Source organism: Aythya fuligula, chromosome 3 (assembly GCF_009819795.1).
Source record: "Aythya fuligula isolate bAytFul2 chromosome 3, bAytFul2.pri, whole genome shotgun sequence".
NCBI lineage: Eukaryota > Metazoa > Chordata > Aves > Anseriformes > Anatidae > Aythya > Aythya fuligula.
The window spans coordinates 81,511,484-81,533,221 of record NC_045561.1 but is presented as its reverse complement, the minus strand read 5'-3'; the positions used below and the strand labels follow the sequence as shown (position 1 = coordinate 81,533,221).

At 37.2% G+C, this 21,738-nt stretch overlaps 1 protein-coding gene across 2 annotated transcripts in view; it reads left to right on the top strand.

Moving 5' to 3' along the window:
* MOXD1 (monooxygenase DBH like 1) overlaps positions 1–21,738 on the top strand; it is a 72,341-nt gene that overhangs the window by 32,697 nt on the left and 17,906 nt on the right. For both annotated transcript variants that reach the window (XM_032183507.1, XM_032183506.1), the window contains exons 5-6: positions 18,589–18,768; positions 20,854–20,956. In XM_032183507.1, coding sequence (XP_032039398.1) covers positions 18,589–18,768; positions 20,854–20,956 — 283 coding nt within the window. The remainder of the gene's footprint in view (positions 1–18,588; positions 18,769–20,853; positions 20,957–21,738) is intronic.

Below are 21,738 nucleotides of genomic sequence, written 5' to 3'. Positions count from 1 at the left end.
ACTAGTACTTCTTGACCTGAGTGTAACTAATTGTATGAATGTGGCTGCTGAATCATGGCCCTCATTTTTATGTTTCTTTGAACCTGTTACTGCATGTAAGTATTGAATTTTATTTTGTTGTTGTTGTTGTTTTTTGGTTATTGTCAGTCATGCTACTCTAATGAATTCAGTAAGACTGAAATTCTAATTTAACTCAAAGAACCTGACATGTGATCTTTAATGTATGTCTGAGAAGTACGTATATTCTGAAATATTGTGGGTTTCTTCATTTTATCAAAATGAAGAATTGGAAGGTTAAAATTTCTGCCTTTGGGTCCTTGATCATTAAACACATTTGAAATCTGGGACAGGTGGTTTCAGAGATCTATATGGAAAACAGAATTTGCTTGTTATGTGGTATATATGTCAGGAGTCCTAGTTTTCTGCTTTCAAGTGAGAGACCTTTGAAATGGCAGTATCAGGTTCATGCTTTTCATATGTAATTTGGCGGAAATTGTACATGCATGCTGTTCCGCTAAAAACTGCAGAATTCTGGAATTATTTATTATTTATGTTTACTGAATTTATTTTTTAAATGTTTTGGCTGACCACACATACAGGTATTCTTTCCTAAAAAGCTGCGATTGGTTGAAGCTAAAACATCGTTTTAGTTCAGACATACATTGATTATTTTTTCAGATGAGTTTTATATTTTTTATTTTTACTATGATGTGTAATGCATATTATAATTTTAGGAATTACATTTTGAAATCAGCAATTTATTTGCCCGTTATTAAAAAAAATAGATAAGAATCCCCAGGGATTTTCCAGCTTCAGAAAAGCAAACAGATTTCATACTGCTGCTTAAAAATGGTTAGAGAGAGAAAAATGATTACAGAAAAGAGAAGAACAGATGTAGAAAGACTTCCTTATCATATCTTTTCATGGGCAAAATTTATATTTTCATATGTTTGTAATCATTTTGTAAATGATGCTTAGAGGGTTGTTAAGGAATTGTGTCAAAGCATTCTTACCAACTGTTTAAACATTTCCTAAAGCCTTCTGACACAAAAAAGATTGGGCTTATGGGTACTCAGAAGGATATTAACTATGCAAACATGGGCTGAATTTCACAAAAGGAAGGACAGATGAATTATTTGACCTGATCAAAGTGTTAGTTAAATACCTATGTAGATGTTGATTCTTTATTCCCTCTGTAGCATTGCTTTCATACAAATCTACACATCTTATTTTTATAGACAGAAAAAAAAAAAAGTTTAAATAGTGAAAAACTGATCTCTGGTATAATTCAGTCTACATAAGTCATATACAAGTGAGCCAACTTTATCCATTTCTGTGCTACTTTGTGATTTTGTGGAACATTTCAATGCAGTTGGACAGCTTGTGCCAGCAGCAGCATTGAACTGTGCTTTCAGCTGCTGTTCTGGAGTGTCAAATATGTGCAATGACCACAAAAGGACTTTTTTTTTTTTTTCATATCGTTTAGCTGTTCTCCATCATTCCTTTTGTCTTGCAAATTGCTCTGTTCATTTCATAATAATAATGTATTTTTAAAAAAGTCACTTTCTTTGGGAAAGCACAATATTTAAATGAAGGAAAATGTCTGAGAAAAATTTAGACCTAGAAATAAAGGTAGAGCCTATGACTTCCAGCTGAGGCCTTTTTTTTTTTTTTTTTTAAACAAACAAACAAACAAACAAACAAACAAAAACTTCAATTGACCTCACATTATTTTTAAAAGGAATAGCTATATGCTACAGAATGTCTTCAAAGCATTTACAAATATATTCCATAACTGCACATTAGTGGTATAACAGCTGGGCAAAGTGATGACACTTGGTCTTAGGGCACATCCAAAATAAACCATTACCATAGCAGTGTTAGAATAGTGTTTAGATGAAGAGCATGCTTTTGAAATGAATCTTCAAGTTATTATTCCTCACTTTGTCAAAGATACATGATGCAGTTGCAGAGCTCGTGAACTGAATCCCTTTGGGTGAAACTTGAGAGGAAAATGTGTGCCAGAAGCACAGTGAAAGTATGAAAGTACCCCAGGCAGAACCAAATGGGTACCTGTACAAGTAGAAAGAGGAGAGGAGAGGAGAGGAGAGGAGAGGAGAGGAGAGGAGAGGAGAGGAGAGGAGAGGAGAGGAGAGGAGAGGAGAGGAGAGGAGAGGAGAGGAGAGGAGAGGAGAGGAGAGGAGAGGAGAGGAGAGGAGAGGAGAGGAGAGGAGAGGAGAGGAGAGGAGAGGAGAGGAGAGGAGAGGAACGCTGAAGGGAGTGACTCTATTTTGCACATGTACCAATATACAGCCTTTGCCCTCTGGGGAGCTAAGGCAAAGTCCTCCACCCGGAGGAGCAAGCTGCTGATTTCAAGTGAATCAAAGGGCTTGTTTGGGTCATGGCTGGAAGCACTGTGTTTTTCTGTTAGCACAAGATAAAGAAATGACTAGCATAAGATTTCAAAATCAGTGGAAAGTAAATTATGTAAGATCTTATGTCTTTTCTTTCTCTTTACATAATCTTCATGCGACTTTCCAAGAACCTCAGATAATGAGAAACAGCATACTTTCATTGACTGTTCTTGATCAAGCTGCACTACATGACATGTAAATTGTGCAAGAGATAAGATTGTAATCTTAGTTCATCTCATAGGTAGAATGAGGACATGGATAAGTAACTTCTTCTTGTGCTGCATGGAGAATAATGTGCTGCAATGAAGAACAGAGCATCGGTGCGATAACAGGGCACTCAGCCAGGGTTAGGACTTCTCTTTTTCATCTTCCTTCATTTCATATCTCTGCAGCTTCTTCCCTAGGGAAAAGAGTGTGTCTTCCTACTTGTCTCTACAATACCTTCTGTTACGAGATCTTCTCTGATGCCTCCAGGAACTCCTGGAGAAATAACTCACAAAGCTAGTTCTAATAACCTTATGCCTGCTAAGAAATAAAGCAAAATAAGATGATTTCTCAATAGCTGGACATAATAGTGATAAGAGTTATACAGACTGCAAACAATTCCAGGCACGAGGCTGTTTTTGTGGCTCTGGTGGAGTCATTACTGTTAACTTCAAGCAGCCTAGCTGGATGAGGGGTGGCTACTTGAAAAATTCTTAAACTTCCAAAGGTTTTCCCTCTCCTGTGTTTTTGCTTGCTTGCTTACTTATTTTTGTTAGCAGAACCAGTTATCAGGGTAATAGATCAATTTTGAAAATAACACTGCACAGAAGAGGTAAAAGGGAATGCTTGGAGGTAGTGGCCAGCAACTGCCTTCCTTTGCAGCAGCTGCTTGCAGGATGGCTCCGAAGTGGTCCTGGAGCGCAGACCCTGGCAGCTCTTCACATGGCAGAGCGCACATCGTTGCCTGTTTGCAAAATCCCCCCGCAGCTACATGTGCACTGGCCTGTTTTGCTGCTTTGAGCTCCAGGCTGTGGTATGCGCTTCAGGCTTACTACCCGACAGGGATTTTGTTTTTCTCACAGACGGAAGTGAGCTCTGAGCTTTCTCAGAAGTAGCTTTCTTAGAAGAAAAAAAAAAAAAAAAGCATTTTGTTTATTAGCCCAGACTTTTTGGAGATGGGCTCAAGGTTGGTTCTTGCTAGGATTTCTGCCATGCTCTGTAAACAACATTATTTTGCCCGGTCCTGAATGTGTCTCTTAATCTCATCGCTAAAGCCAGTTTTTTGGTGTCAATGACCGCACCTGGAGAAGAACCTCTGCTCCAGGAAGACTCCTCCAAGAGAGGGAGGGAGGGATCCGTGGGTGAAACAGACAGACAGAGAGACAGGCATGCCCATGCACCAACCTCTCCATGAAAAGGTTTCTGTCTCCATGCTCAAGCCACACAGAGGGCAGCTCCTGTGGGTGCGGATAGCCCTTACAGACAGGCAGTCACTGCCATGCCAGGGCTGGGGAGGAGAGGCACTTACTGAGAGGAGCACGCAGTGAAAAGGGTGCTCTGTGCAGCACCCTCCATCCTGTAAGCCACCCATTTTAAAGCCCTTTATTATTTCCCTTCTAGGTAAAAATAAAATAAAATAAAATAAAATAAAATAAAATAAAATAAAATAAAATAAAATAAAATAAAATAAAATAAAATAAAATAAAATAAAATAAAATAAAATAAAATAAAATAAAATAGGATACTTGGGCTTCTGAAATCCTTTAATTTTTTTATGGTCAAGATGTATGATTTTCAGTGTACATGCATATGTATGCATTGACACGTCTATGATTGTTTTTTTTTTTCTGCCAAAGTGGTGAATTTATTTTTTGCTTACCGTGAGCTGGCATCATGTAGATGTTTACCACCATCATGAAAGTGAAAATTTGTTTCACATTCGTGAGAAATATTTCTCAGTATTAAAGTAAATACAGCTCTTGCTGTATTTTCAAAGCCTGTTTTTACTGCTCTTTCTACTTGTGGTTTGAAAGAGACATCTTTGTTGTTATTGTCTTTAGCTTAGGTTTCAATATTCCATGTCTTCCATTTGCTTAATTTAATCTTAACGCTTAGTAATAAAACTGCATCTGCTACAGATTAATTACTTTTCATATTTAGTAATATTCATTACTAACCTCAGGTCTCCCATGTGCACTGTTGTTTTTTTCCAGTGCAACTGAAACAAGCTTAAAATACAGTAATTCCTCTACTGTGCTTAGATTTTCTACAAATCCTCTCTATCCACTACACCTTTCACACTACACCTGACATAATGTTTAATGTGGTGTGTTAACCTCTAAAAATGTACAGTACCTACTGGTGAAGGAATGGTGTGTATATACTATGTGCCAGATGCGCCATCGTTGATTTGCGTGAAACTTTTCAGCTTCAGTGTGTAGCATGCCCATGCTAGTTTCAGCACTGTCCATTTTCCCACTTTATTTTCCTAACTTGTTTTGAAATATACTGTGTTTTCCTCAGGGAAAGTGGTTCCCCAAGCTTGAGAAGTTCTAATCATATAGACAAAAACATGCCTGACATTGAATTTCACTATTAAGAACATGAAAACCAGTTTATGTAAAATAACAAATAGAATAGAGCAGTTGGGTCATTTAGCTGTATGTACATGCCTTTTCTCTAAGAATTGCTCACTTTCATATGATTTTTAACTTTACAAGTTTTTGAAACTATTGGTATAGCTGTGTGAATACCAGCAGAAGGCTGCAATGCAGCTGTGCTCAGGAGTGCAAAATACTTCAGATTCTGTAGGATAAGTTTTTAAATGTGAATCCCAATTTTAGAGGTCATTCAGAGCTGGAAAGGAGGAGAGTAGGTTCAATTTGGTAAGGCTTTAAACTTGGATGCCTATATAAAGCACCCCTTTCATGTGTGTTATTTGAACCTGCTTGCAAGAATGGAATCAAGAGGTTAAGTATTGCTGAAACAGGGAATAAGCCCCATGGTGGGGATTAGGTGCTGTGGTCAAAATTAAGTATCTCTTCAGTACACCTCATGCATACTGAATTAAATTCAGGCAACATGTTAAAGACAGGAGATTTCCAACAATGAAGGCGGACTTTCTCTCATCTAACTTGACCAATCTACAGATCTGAGCTAGCTGCTTGAATGACCTTAGTAGTCAGTGGCAAAAATAGCCATTTATGTCATCCCAGAGTAAGTGTCTGAAACAGATGAGCTCAAGCATCCCCTGTATGGCTCAGTCCCTCTCCTTTGACTGGAGAGAGAGAACCAGCCTGATAACCACCCTGTATTAGACATGTAGCTCTCTGATGGCTGAATCAGGGAAGGTGTGTCCCACCAAAATGGTCAGGCAACAGAAGAGGCTGTAATAAGACCAAAAGTTGCAAAATGAAACCTTTTAAAACTTTTTTTTTTTTTTTTTTTAATTTGCTTGTAGGATAAAAAATTATTTTTCTCAACCACAATTACTAATGTGTAATTTTTTGGCACTGAACTGAGGATGTGAATAGCGAAAACAGGCCAAGCATATCACCAGAGGAAACAAACAAACAAACAAACAAACAAAAAAACATGGACTTATTTAGCATTAGCTGAGAATTGTTATATTGGGCATATTTTTATATAAGCACCAAACTTTGTCATGCTTATCTCCTTAGAAAAGAGAGCTTCTTTCAGTTAAATAAAGGCCCGTATTAGAGCACACCAGCAGCTGCTAGTTAATCTTTGTGTTCAGTTTCAGAGCAATCTCTGATAAGGAAGTAGAAACTCCAAAAAAACTTGTTGCCAAGGGTAACTCTGCTTTTTGACAGTGGAATGCTTTAGTAATACCAAAGACCCCAGTGTGAAAACACAAAGGGACTCCAGTTTAAGAGACTGATTGATTGAAAGCCAGAAGGGCAGCATGTAGCCTTCAGTACCTAAATGAGGGCACTGATTTTTAACTTGAGTAATACCAGACAGTAACTGCTTGTTGTTCTCTGGCTTGAACTTTTACGTTTTGCTAAATGTGATAACTCGAACAAATTGCATCATGCAGCCTGAAACAAGCAAATGTTCTCTATTTTCCTGTATGTCCCCCTGCAAAGCAATTTCAGCCTTGGTAAATTAGGTTGGCAACCAAATTATCATTTTACACTGGAGAGCTTGCAAGCTCTCTGCCCTTTGATCTGGAGGGCTGTCTTCATTGCAAGCCTGAATTGGCCCATTACGTTTTGCACTGTTAAGGACTCATACATAACTGAACTGACTGGAAAATCAAATTTTCCTAAGCAGCTCTCTGAGGAAATAACAGAAATACTGTCTTTTTTTTTTTTTTTTTTTTTTTTTTTTTCTCATAACCTGCTGAATTATTTCATATGTGAAATTATTTCATGCATTATTTCATTCTGTGATCAAAGATGAAACGACTCTAACCACAGATTTTCCTGTCACACCAAACTTAATTTTTCTTAGTGGAATGTATTCTTATTTTGTGCTAATCTTCTTTCATTTCACTTGTATACCTCTACAATAAGAATACTTAAACTACACTTCTATTGCTCTATTAATTATTCCATGTTTGGTATGCAAATATAATCTACTTCAGTTCTGTCATCAACAAACTTGAACATCTAGTTAATTCAATCCTTTTTTTTTTGATTTTATTTATTTATTAACTTCTTTAAGTCAACATCCATCCATTATGGAATTGTATTCACTAGGCCAACACATAGTTGGAAAATAAATATTTTATATGACTTTCTGGTTAAATAAAAGTCAGAAATTATGTAAGTTCTAGTTGCATATATGTGCTTAACTTAAAATATGACTAAAGGTGAGCAGGGGGAAAGGAAGGGTGTAGCCTTGGTGAAGCTCTTGGAGAGCCAACTCCAACTTCTGAGATCTTCAGTAGAGGATTGCAATTGATCTACCCCATTATGTCATATAAAATGTCTTTTTTCCTTCCTCATTCTTATCTTCAGTTTTAGAATAATATGATTAGCTAGTGCACTGAGAAGATAAAATCGTGTCTAGAAACTCTCTGTAGTCAACCTAGATAGGTTTATTATACACTTCTCATCATAGCAGGTAATATAGTTAAAAAAAGAACTGGGCCTCTGATGAGCAGTTGTAAACCATCTTCTGAGCAAACAGCAGAACAGCAGGTTCATAATTAGCAAAATCTGACTTGGTGGGTCTTACGCAGTATGAAGTAAGCATCTGGACAGATCACAGAGCATATTTACCTTAGTCCTGCTAACTTCTTGGCATTGGTTCTTACAATCAACTTTCTAATTCAGATGCATCACATAATAATAGCATCTTAAGCTGTTACTTAAGCTTAAATTTTCAGTAGGGCCACACTTAATTGCTCCAATTTAATTTATATGGAGAAGAATTTTCTAATTTCACTGATCTAACTATACAAAGTGCTTTTCTTCAGTTCTCACCTCTCTCTCTCCAACCCCAGCATTAGCTACTGGTTCAGTCTTCAAAGAGTAATGTTATGATACCTTCTCCATTTCTGCCTCGTCTTGCAGTGGACTGTAGTTGCAGCTATGTCCAGAGCAAAGATTCATTGACTCCCTTGGGGGGTAAAATAGAAAGACAGAGCACTAATAACAGTCAAAGAATAATTTAGTCAGACAATACCACTCCACCATGTCCACACATAGCATATATGACATCAAATTCCACACAGATGATGACTGAACCACAGCTAGATGATCACACAGAATCACAGAATCACAGAATTTCTAGGTTGGAAGAGACCTCAAGATCATCGAGTCCAACCTCTGACTGACCTAACACTAACAGTCCCCACTAAACCATATCCCTAAGCTGATGAACAGTTTCTCTTTGTGCCACAATTTAAGTTTTATCTGTTATGAAAATAACTTACATCATGACTATAACAAAAATTACAAACAAACAAACATACAACCCTAACCTGAGAAAACATAAGTATCTAAATCATTATACATTGAAAAGCAGTCTTCTTTCTCTTTCCTCTCATTTCAGTGACCTTGCCTTTGCTATCTCATAAGTTGCTTGGACTGAAACTGTGTCTTTCTGTTTTGTGAAGTGTGAATTGAGTATTGGTTTCACAGAATCACAGAACTGTCTAGGTTGGAAGAGACACCAGAGAAGTCTAGGACAATCTCAGAGATTGTCTAGGTTGGAAGAGACCTTTCTAGAGAATTGTAATGTGTGTAGAGAATTAAGAATAAGAATAGAGAAATTAGAAAATTATCATAAGAAATATAATTTTACTACAGTATTCTTAAGTAACTTTCAAAGAGCCATGTCATCTGAAAATGGCACTTGTGTGGCTTTCTGGGAGATGTTGATGGGTGTTGGAGCAAGCGTACCAGGATCTGGCTCAGGGTGAGAAAATGTGGAAATCATGGTATTAATCTAGGCATAACTAACATACCCCACTCAGTACATGTATTTTGTAAACCACCTCATGTATGCTAAACCTGTAAATAAAATGTTTTAGAGGGCATGAGCAACAGTTCTCAAAATTTGTTCTGCTGACTCAGGAAGCTGTGCCAAGTCAACTTCGCTAGGCTTGAGCATATTTTATCCCATGCTTTCACTTCAGTAGATGTAAAGTGCCAGAGAGTCCGGGTTGGTGACTGCTGTAGACCCTCAGTACCTGTAGGCTTAAAGTCTTTCCCAGGCATGTTCCCTTTTGGTTCTCCTTTGCAAAAGTCAGCATCTCCTCCTCACAAAACATGTTTGCTAACAGGATGCCCATGTATTTGTAAAACACAAAGCAGACATGTTGGATATTCTCACGCATTCTGTCTTTGGTAAAGCTTCTTGTTCCCTCCCAAGCAGGAAGAGAAAAAGTATGATGTTATTAAGCTATGATCAAAGGGAATATTTTGCAGTTGTACAATAGTGTTAAAACCTCTTCCCTTGCCATCTCAAAGAAAAGCTAGACATCTCTGTGTATTAATGGAGATTTCATGAACAAAAGGGAACTATTCATTGACTATATTACTTATACTGTTCAAATTATATGTTCATCTGGAAATAATATACACTCTTTATAGACTACCCATCTTGGCTTCAGATCTGAAAAGTATTTCACAGAATTTCTAGGTTGGAAGAGACCTCAAGATCATTGAGTCCAACCTCTGACCTAACACTAACAGTCCCCACTAAACCATATCCCTAAGCTCTACATCTAAACGTCTTTTGAAGACTTCCAGGGATGGTGACTCCACCACTTCCCTGGGCAGCCTGTTCCAATGCCTAACAACCCTTTCAGTAAAGAAGTTCTTCCTAACATCTAACCTAAAACTCCCCTGGCTCAACTTAAGCCCATTCCCCCTCGTCCTGTCACCAGGCACGTGGGAGAACAGACCAACCCCCACCTCGCTACAGCCTCCCTTGAGGTACCTATAGAGAGCGATAAGGTCGCCCCTGAGCCTCCTCTTCTCCAGGGAAGAGGAGGCTCAGGGTTACATATTACTTTATTATTATATTGTTTTCCCAAGAAAGTAATGATATTACTGATTAATTGCTGATTAATTCTGTTTGGTGCATATGGTGTGCTGAGAGACTCTGGTCGTACTGAATACCGCAACCATTCTGCCCATCTTTCTGTTGCCTAGGAGTGCAGTGAATGTATTGGAGAAAGCGTAACTGAATGAAACATGTTTTTTCTTGACCCAAGCTTTTTATCAGATTGCTCCTCAGGGTTATACTTTTTAACTGTTGCTAAATGTGTTATCTTAAATCTTCAGACATACCTCAGGCAGAAACCATTTTTTAAATGAATATTTCTTTGAGGTATATTTCTTTTGGATTTAGTCTAAATTACTGCATGCCTTTCAAATCTGAAACTCTTTGTGAGTGGCAGAGTTCCAGGCAATTAATTAGGAATAAGAATTTAGGAATGGACTCGATGGCAGAGAGAACAAGAAGCCCTAAACCATCTCTAGTTCTCATTGTAAATGCTTTGTTTTTCATGGTTGTTATGTTGTTTGATTCCCCTCTCCTAATTAAAATATTTAAGTTATTCTGCACACTGATCTATAGAAATTCTGGATGTACAGATCAATCATTAGCATTTCTTTAATTATGATAATATACGGGGACTGAAGATTTGTGTGAATTTAGAGGCACAGCCTCCTCTCCAAATAACAGCACAGCAACACTAACTTTTGTCATGAAGGCCTTATTCATTTCCTATGAAAATTCTGCAGCTTAAAACTGCAGTATGGTAATTAGTTCTTAATGTGGTATACTAATAAAACTTAAATAAGAGCCTTCATTGAACAACACAGTCACTGAGTAAACAAATCCTTTCTTCTTTACACCAAGAACAGGAAATATCTGTGCTTTGAATAAGTTTTTCCATTCATGTGGTAAGTACTTTTTTCTCCACAGTGATGTTAGAATTTTTGTTACATGTTTTGAAGTATACCCAAAACCAGATAAAAACAAATGCCAACATTATAACTTAAATAAATAAATAAACAACTCGGCACTGTTATTTCAACTTGGGATTATGTCCTGTATATGAATCTTGCTTTGGGGAAAAAAACAAACAACAACAAAAAAACACACAACAACCCCACACCATGGACAAACCATGCAAATTTAAATGCCTTAAGTTGTATGGAACCTCTATTTTTGTGCTGGAAATTTTCCATCCTCCAAGGAAACCTTACCTAATCACATTATTAGGTTGGGGGTGGGGGTGGTTGCTGTTGCCTGTGCCTTTTCTACATCTGCATCTCCTTCATAGTAAAATATAAGAAGCCAGATATGTCAGTAACTGCACAGGTTACTGTGCAGTTTTTTTTTTTTTTTTTCTCCAGCTTGAATTTGTAAGTAATGTGTATGAAAATAATTTGGATTAACATTTTTACATTTGGAGGACAGTTCAAGATAAGCAATAATGCTTGTACATAGATAACCATCAGTGAAACAGATACAGTGGCATTGCTATGCAATTTGCTCACCAAACTATTCACCTTTTTAAGTAAACAGCAGAGTATGAATTCAGAAGCACTCGGGATCAAGAGCAATTTAAAGCATTTTGTTGCTGAATTTAAGGTCTGGATTATTCAGTGAGAAAAAAAAAATGGACCTGTAGTTGTGTGCATGCAAATGATAGGGCCAATCTCAGTAAAGGTTACAGAAGCTAGTCCATGCTAGACTGCAGCCTGTTGAGCATTTGATGCATCTCTTACAGTCCTAACTGTTCTGTGGTATTAATTTAATGCTTTCTGACAGATGGGTAAGGTGGGTGGAGGGCTGGAAGGGATGTCCCTAACTGACCCCCGGATTCCAGAACCTGACCCTAAAAGTCTGCAGCAAATTTGTCCCCCAGACACAATGCTGGCCTAAACAGGCCATCCTCCAGACACAAGATAGCTGTTGGGTTCTTGGGGTTAAAAACCTGGTCTACAACTGGGATCATGTACTTAAACATCTATCCTAGCTCAGGGACATATTTCTAGCTCTTGGGTTTTTGCTCAGCACACCTTTGAGTTGTATGGAAGAACCAATGCTAAGCAGAAAGACAATAGCTTTTTTTTTTTTTTCTTTTTTCTTTTTCTGAAAATTTATATGAAAATAAAACCATTTTATTTATTTATTTATTTATTTATTTATTTATTTATTTATTTATTTATTTATTTATTTTGTGGTGGTGAATATATAGAGTTTTTGCTGAAAAAGACCCAACCTTATTAAGCCAAGTATTTGCAAGTATTTGCTTTTTGGTAGAAAAATCTTAAACCTTTAATCAGATGTTTTAGATAAATATTTGTTTATTCTGTGACAACATTTTTGGAAGAAAAGAAAAGAAAAGAAAAGAAAAGAAAAGAAAAGAAAAGAAAAGAAAAGAAAAGAAAAGAAAAGAAAAGAAAAGAAAAGAAAAGAAAAGAAAAGAAAAGAAAAGAAAAGAAAAGAAAAGAAAAGAAAAAAGAAAAGAAAAGAAAAAAGTCTTGATGACATTGTATCTACCTTAGAGGAGCTTTTCTAAATTGAACAGTTATTTAAATGTACATGCTGTACATTTTGGAAACAAGTATGAAGTCCAGAGTAATCAATAAGAAGGTAATTGTTCTTCCCAAGCGTGATTATAGAAAGTATAGAGCAAAAACCTCTATCTTCTGTTACAAAAATTCTCTCCAGTAATCTCAGCCAGCACTCAGTTTCACAACCATCACTTTTTGGTCTGAGTTAATCAGGTACATGGCAAACTCATATAAATAAAATAGCCAACTGTGGGCTAGAATCTTAGATACAGCAGCGCCAGGACAAAATCTTGTGACAAATTCTTATTTTCAGCTTTGAGATTATAAAAAAATGTATTTATTTATTTATTTATTTATTTATTTATTTATTTATCTCTGTGACACTGGGGGTACATGCACACAGTGTTGTGTAAGGCTAAGGCCTTGTTTGGAGTCATTTACAGTGGTAAAAGCCATACCATGCCATAGTGTCTTTCAGTTAGTAGAGGTCATGGCAGGATGCTTGGTGCTTTTTAGCGTTCTCCAGAGGGAACTGGAAATCTTACTAGCTTAACAGTTATGCAGCTGAAGTCAGTTTGAAGAAGACTCTGGGCTGAGGTATGTCTGTTCTTTTTTCAGACCATTCCCTTTCATTTTTAGTATCATGGCCTAGCTTGAGGACTGCATTCCTTTTACTTTGTTGCAAATTGTCTGGCATGGTTTTGACCACTGCTGAACAACTAATGCCCAGACATGGTTCGGGCAGCTGTACGACCAATTATTAGACAGTTTAGCTCTATGAATGTGTGAACAAGGCATCCCATGGAGATTCAAGGCTAGAGACGTCTGTGGTCTGTATTTATTAGTGTACATTTGGCTAAAGGAGGCTAGATGTCACTGTATGTAATAGATTATTGGCAGCACATTTTATGTGGGCACTTTGAAATGTAAAATTAAGTTGAAGCTAGCTTTTGAGCCTGAAAAAATAAAATTTTATTTTCATTGACATTTCTGTATAAAAACTTCATTGCAACAAGACCAAAAACCTGTTGCTATTTTCGTATATAAAAATAAATTCAGCATTTTGTTTACTTAAGATCTATGAATTGTATTTTCTAACAGGGACACTGTGGGGAGACTATGGAGATAGTTTACTGACTTTTATTATTCACACAAACAGGCATGAAGAACAAACCACAGCTGTAACATCAAAGAAAGCAAAGCATATAAAAAGGGAGGAAAAAGAATAAGCAAGAAAGACTTCCAGCTTTCTGGAGATAATTTTTCCTTGTAGGGAATCTAACTTCTTGGGCCATTTCATCTGCTTGCATTTTCATCCCACTTAATGTGTCTTACATTAGTATCTTGACCCTGCTTATCAGCAGCTTGAGATGCAAGCCTCTATTATGTTACAATTTGGGCTTTTTTTTTTTTTTTTTCTTTAAAGAAACAAATGCATGTGGCATGTTCAGTTCGTGCATTAGGTAAAGAGATAATAGGTAATAGAGAGGAAGAAAAATTGAAGCTGAGTAATCCAGAACTAGTGAGCGTAGGCATTATCTTTGTTCATGTGATGTAAACCTGCTGACTAAAATAGGGCTTCTGTTAAAGTAACAGGTGGGAAGCAAGTGTCTTTTCTATTTTAACTTAAATTAAAAATTTGTTATTTTTATATATTTTGAAAGTCAATATTTTGAGAAGTGCTAAGAGAGACAGTAATGATGAAAAGGACACTGACACCTCTCAACCTGCCCCATCAGTACAGATAATGCTAATCAAACACCATAACCATAACCTGTACTTCTGGTTGCAAAAGGCATTGTCTTTATTTTGCATGATGCTTATTTTACGTACCTCTTTCTTTGGAACTATGATTTGATGTGGCATGGGATTATAGTACATCTATTGTGTTTTACCTTTTTAATGAAAGTCAGATTAGTTCATGTATGTCAGTGTGCTCATTTAGCAAGACGTTTCACCCATGCTTTCAGGAAAGGTAGAGAGGATGCAAAAAGTAAGCCATCATGAATAATAAAACAGCAGCTTCTTTTTGCAGGTTTCGTGAAAAGCAGGGGAGGCTACTTCTTGTGCATCCACTTATTTTTTCCCAGTTCCAAATGCTTTCGGCAATTTGATGCAGAGTGGACATAGGGCTTTTGTTCTCCAAGCCCCTGGCTGTTATGAAATGTCAAGCAGAAAATGCACTTTGCCTGCAGGCGAGGAAGTCACTGAGGTTCCCCAGTAGTGCAGTATCTCTTCTGGCTTATTCCTGACATGGCAAATAGATGAACCCTGACAGCTGGTTCTTCTTTGCATTGCAGCAACAGTGAAGGTGCCTCAAAGAATGAGGTAAAATGCAGAATTGGATGTTTTAGGTAATTATATGTATATTTCCTTTGAATCTCTTTTCAGCCTGTTTCTTTACTCCTTTGGCTAAAAGGAGGTAAGTAGGAATTAGCAAGGAAAGAGAAAGGAACAACTTTTTGAAGTCACAATTTTCCTCATAATTACTGAAAGTGAAAGGCTGACTCCCATTTTCACTACAACCTATTCTAAAATTCTCAGATATTGGTGGCTGAAAGTGACATTTGAGTGTCCCCTTACTTTACAAGTACAAAGTATGCAAGCCTGTGTATAAGAATCACAACAAAAATTGATGGTCTGCAGTGCTTATTAACTATTATATAGTATGCCTACTTTTATCACCTTTTCTTTATTTTTCTTCATGCCCTAATTTAGCATAGTAAATTACTATCTTTTCATAATTATTGTAAAAGTTGAACTATTTCCCAAGACAAATGCACAAGACAGCCATGTTGACTTTTCAGTGTTGGCCCACCATTATTGTGACTGGAGATCCACAAACTTAGACCTTAGCTAAGCTTTCAGTTCTGTGTCTTGTGGATTAAAGACTACCCTCCCCCTCCCACCCTTCCCCCTTTCCCCCAAAAAAAGCTTAAAAATTCAAATAATTGGAAACTCTGAATGAATGCACTTAACAATTCACATTTTATGAATTAATGCCTATAATTAGGGATCAAGACTGATATAGAGCTGTTCATAGAGGAATAACCTTGTAAGAGATGAGTGCAGAAATTGTGTTATCATTCATTGGGACTGCAAGTGCTCTGGAAACCAGGCCACCCCGGTATTAGGTATTTAATTGTAGATACCTGCTCTAGCAACTGATTTTACACTTGGGACTACTTATGTGCACATTTAAATGCATTAGTGATTTGCTAGATTTGGCCTCATTTTTGAGGAACTTGGTTGTTGTTCATCATTGTTTTATAAGACTGGCCAGAAAACAAGAATTCTGTTTATTGGGAAAAAAAAAAAAAAAAAAAAAAAAAGAGGTTTTGTAATTTCTTTTCTGCTTGAAGCGAATTAAGCTGCACAGATGCTCTTTGTGAAAAGTGAGAGAGGAAAAGAGAGGCAGCTGAAACAACCTCCTCACTCTATAAGCTGCTACAATGACGAACAGTTGAGTAACTGGGACAGCACTCACCTGGGATGTAGAACTGGCATGTTTAAATTCCTGCTTCAGTTAATCACTGGAATAAAGGGTCAAATAAAAGTTTCTGATTTTATTTTCTGCTGAAGCGATTCCACTAAGTAAGTATAGTTAGCTACTCACTGAATCAGAGAAAGGGAACCCAGTGTGTCAAGGGGGGCTGCTCCTCTTTCTTTCTCATTTCATTCAGGAATGATGCTGAGAGAGCCTTAGGGAGCTGGCCAGTAAAATATTTCCCTACATTACTGGGTAATGAACAATTTGTGATCATGAGATTTTGATTTTCCTAAAATTTTGTTAAAATATTTTTGACCCACTCCTAGTAGTTTTTTTTTTTTTCTTTTCTTTTCTGTATTTTGTTGAAAAGGAAGGAGAGAAGGGTGGTAGTTCTGTAACCAAGTTGTAATTAGAATGTGTGAGATGTCTTAAGTTCACTGCTGCTTTTCATTATTTCTTGGTGCATGTGAAGAATATGAGAAGTCCTACAAGATATGCTGGAAAGATGCTCAAGGTTGTTTTTTTTGTTGTTGTTGTTGTTTTTGTTTGTTTGTTTGTCTTTGTTTTTCTTCCCTAAAGAAAGCTGAACAAAACTACTTTCTGAAGTGCTGTTTTTGTTTAGGTACCTGACACTAAGAAACTGATGACAGGATGTGAGTTTCTAATTTTGGTGATGTCCCATTGTTCTGAGGGGAAGCTGGTTTTGCAATAGTGATTGTAAGCACAGTAGGTGCTGGGATCCTGTAGCAGCAGGCAGAACTATCTCTTTGGACAAAAATATTCTTTTTTCTTGGTAGATACAGAGATAATATTCCCATATATTATCTCTGATTCCCATATATTATCTCGGATTCCCATCATCCGAGTAACCCATACACTATGTGGAATTTCTAAATTCCCAAGACATATACTGCTTTTTCATCTATAAGCCACCATGATACAATTCTGCAGCATTTGGATAGATGTGCATTTATATGAAGGAGCAGAGGAGGAAGCAACATCAAGCTGAAATGGATTTCTGAATCGTCAGTCAGCTTGATATATTTCGATAAGAATTCTTTTCGGATTGGTGAAATGACTCTTTGTACCTTTTCAAAAATACCTTTATTTTCATAGTAGAGTAATTCATGATGATGGTAATGCTAACCAGAATAGGGATTACTGAAAGCAGTACAGAATATCCCTTGTGAAGCATTTCAGTTTAGCCATCAGAACAAAACTTTGGTATGTCTCTGCAAATTGGCATTCTTCCATTGATTTCTAAGCACAGTGAAGTGGGTGGGTTTGGGTTGTGCACTTCTTGGACAGACTTGCAGGTACTCAGCAGCAGATGGACTCCCCAAGAGCCTGACTTCAATGATATTTTGCAGATTTATATCACTGAGGGTGGTCTTGTTATGAACAGGCTCTAGTCACTTCTTCCTGCCCTTCGCCTTTTGTAATTGGTTCAGTGGTTTGAAGAAAGTTCAGAGATGAATTTCTGGTGACAATATTGTGCTGAAAATATTTTAATAAGGTAATAAACTATTCTTTATTACCCTGCTCTGGTGCTCTGAAACCCAGGGTTCATGTGCTTGCAAAACAAATAGATGCAACGTTAGGATGTATATGCATTTTTTCCCTCTTTAAAACCTTTGTTTTCCTAACAATAGTAAAATGCAATACTGCATGGCTCTCCACATAAGTGCTGCATTGCTAAAACTTAACCTTTCTTGTGAAAACATATACAGAGAATGTGTATGTAATTCAACTTAAAGGTAGATATGACAGACATGGATTTGCATTCAATCTTTGAATGCAAAACAAGGGAGAAACTCTTTTCATTTTAATATTGTTTTCTATATGCTGATATTTTGTGGAATATGATGTTTCTGAAAAGCAAAATAATTTTTTTTTAGAAGTATTCATGTTTGCCCAGATGTCATCTATGATGGAGATAATTTAACGTCATTCATCCAAACAGAGAGTTAACAGTGTTATATTGGAATTAAATTTTAGGCTACCCTGATGGTCAGTGGTCACATTACACTGTGAGCACTCCTGCACCCCTGAGAACCTTCTAGCACCCGACCTCTGTGGAATGGCTTGATGTTAATGAGGTCTTTACAACTGAACAGGCTGTAAATTAGGTCTAATTTTTCATAGACGTCTAAAAAATTTGGAAGTCCATCTTGACCTACTGAGGAATGTGGGGTTATACCTCCAGGCTCTCCCTAGATTTACAGATTTTATGGGAAGCTCTAGTTCAAAGCAGTACAAAAGAGACAGAGACGGGGATGAAATGTTCTGAGTAGTTCAGATACCAAGCTGGTTTAGCTGAGCAGACATACAGCTGGTTTATATCCCATTCATGCTGGAATGCAGCTAAACAGGATTGGTCAGGGAGAAAGACAAGTGACAGTTCAAGACTGGGGTGAGAGAAGGGAGAACAAGACAGATGGCAACATAGGTTTAGTCAAGACACAGATTTTTCTTCCTGTTCTCTATTGATGCACCTAAAAATGTTTTTAATGCTTGGAGTTGCAGAATGCTGAAGTATCATCTCAACCTAGTTACAACTGAATATCAAACCTTCTCTTTCAGTAAAAGTGTACCTTATAATTTGCTGTTCCATCTGCGCACCCACATTGAAATAGTCATATTTGAGATGTGTTTTCTTTCCTTTTATTTTTCATTTTAACATTGACAGGTTGAGCCGTTGATCCAGAAGGGCCATGAGAACCTGGTGCACCATATCCTGCTGTATCAGTGCAGCAGCAACTTGAATGACAGCGTGCTGGACTATGGACATGAGTGTTATCATCCCAACATGCCAGATTCTTTCTTCACATGTGAGACAGTCATTTTTGCTTGGGCCATTGGAGGAGAGGTAGGATGAATGGCTGTCTAGCATGGTTCATCAATGGGGCATCAGGAGGGTGTATATCATAATAAAGCTTCCTTCCAACATGTTAATGAATTCTTAATCTTTTTTATTTTTATGGGTAAACAAGCACAATCCTTAAATGGATTCACCGCTGTCTTCAACTTTTTGTTGGCCTTCTAAGTGATAAATGCAGTGAATGTCTTGAGTGACAAGCTAAAAATAATGAAAATACTACAGAGAGTTGATGCTTTAGGCAGAAAAAGATTACTTGGGAACATGGAAATCTGTCACCATATCAGCTTGCCCCATCTGATAAGAAAATGCACTGCTTCCAGTGAGGACTAATGTCTGTTATCTGTGGAGCATGACAGAATGAAAAGCACTCTGTAGGTGACTGCATCCAAGACTTTCCAACTGAAGTCAGACAGATGCCTATCTCCTTTTGTGCCTGAGCAGGACCTTCCCTCATTCAGGCAAATCATTCTGAAATTTCATTCCCAGCCCTAAAATACATCATTTCAGTGTAGAAGTGATTGTGTTCTGGTGCAGAACCGGCAGAAGGACCACTTTGCTTGTGGCAATGGGGCATATCTACTGAAAACATGGTCTCTGATGCCATGTTAACCCCAGGCTGTGTTTTCACTTTATTTCATATGCTAATTTAAGCTGCAGTCAATGCTTTCACTACTGCCAAAAGAAGCATCCCAATCCTTCTTTACCCCCTTGCTTCGCTGCATGCCCACTCAAACCTGGTGCAGGCAAAGAGAGGGATTGGGTGGATGACAGTTTTTGGAAGCTTCACTAGCCAGCCAGCAGTCCAAAAACTGTCTTTGAGTGCTGCAGTGTGAGGAAGCTGGATCTGCTACCCATGTAGTTACCCATCAAAAGAAGCTTAATCCACTATGAGCATTATCCCTGATGTATGCTTTGTGCATTTTTGCCATCAGCTATGCTCTGACCTAGTATTTGTACTTTCAACTTTCTTAAACTAAGTGAAATAAAAAAAACACTCATATAAATAAGTTATCATCTCACAAACTCTGTGAAGGCTTTTGTAAGGATGGTTCTGTTAAAGATCTACATAGAGGGTTACATTCAGGTTTACTGGAGTACTCACAGTGCTTCAGTTTACCTTTATGTAGCATGGAGGTGGTAATACTTTCTACTATATTCTGAGATTAATGTCCATTAATGTCCATCAAGCACTGGAAAGTTGGGATCTCAAACATAGTATCTGTGTAATAAGGATTCATTCCCCCCAAAGTGAATATGTTATACATGTATGAGTTCATTTATAAAATGAGTTCATTTATAAGATACTGGTATTTTCTGGTATTTTGCATTGAATCAGGAGTGAGCTTCTGAAGCAAATCTCCCAGTTATCCCTGTTATCCCCACTTAACTCGTCCAGCACAAGCTGTTACGCTGTACAGATAAATTTCTTTTTCATCACATGGCTTCCTAATGTAAATGTAGCCATTAAGAACATTTTTATTGTTGAAATCATTTTGCTTAGAATGCAGTGATTTATACAGGAAAAACAATCTAGTTGCAAACAACCTCAGTATTCCTTGGAAATTACTGCTTTTGTAAACTAGAAACATTTAAACTGTAGATTCACTTTTTCATAAGGATTTTATTGTCAAACTAACTGCTTGATGATGCAGTGTTTATACATCTAAAATGGCATTTTCATTTTCTACTCAAGCAATAAATAAAGGATAAAAAAATCATAAGATCACAGGATAATGTGGGTTGAAAGAGACCTCAGGAAGCCTTTAGTCCTGCCTCCTGCTTCAAGGAGGGTAAGCCATGAGGTCAGACTGGGTTGCTCAGGGCTTTATCTTTTGGAAAGCACAAGATCTAATAATTTATACTGGCACAGTTATTTAGTGCATGCAGCGTTAATAAATATAGTATGCCAAAATTCCATGTTCAGAAAATCACATTTGTAAATTTAATTATGATGATGATTGTATTGGTAATTGTATTTATTTAAAAAACCAACACACATACACACACAGACACACAAAAGCTTTCAATTATAGGAAAAGTTCCTTAGATTAATGTGCAAGTGTTGATTTCCAGGGCTTCACCTACCCTCCCCACGTTGGCTTATCCATCGGCACAGCAGCTGACCCTCAGTTTGTTCTTATGGAGGTGCACTACGACAATCCATCATACACAGAAGGTTTGTACCCTCAGACTCTTTAAAACATGCAAGATTGAAAAATGTACTAGACACAAGAGTTTCTCATTGCATCAGACTGCAAACAGAAGATATGCAAAGCTGAGGCTATTTTCCCCTGCTCAGTAGTTCCTGGTTCCCAGAGTTTTTCTCGTTGCGCTGAAGTGAGAAAAACTTCACACTGTCTTAGCCTGAAGACAGTGGGAGACTCAGAGATGCAAGGAGTTGTGGACCAGGTGAATACACCTTTTATCACAACATTCTTCATGTTATCTCTCTCTCTGTGCTTTGCTTTTGCTCTGAAATCCAGATCAGAGATCCAGAAGTCTCATTATTCAGGTTGAGAAATAGCAGTATATCACCCAAAGTGCTAGATAGCATCACAGGGAATGTGCCTTTTACTTATTTTTAAAGTATTCTTTTAAAGACATCTAGCTAAACTGTGGGTAATTTCTGAGAGTGAAATAAAAACTCAGGATTCATTAGGTGAAAACAGTTTATCTTAATTGATAAGCTTCTCTTTTATAATGTTATTTTTTTAATCTTCATTCTAAAATTTATTTATACCTAGAAGAAAAAAAAAATAAGTTTTTGTGTGAAACTGGGGAGCCCCCAAAAATCTAGGATACTTCAAGGCTAACTTTTGAAAAGATTAGTAATTTTTTTTTTGTTCTTTAACAAAAATTTGTTGAGCTGCTATGTCTGAGGATATTCTGATTACTAGTACAGATGAACTGGGTAAAATCCATTGCAACACAGTGTAGTGGTCTTTTTTTACATTCCTA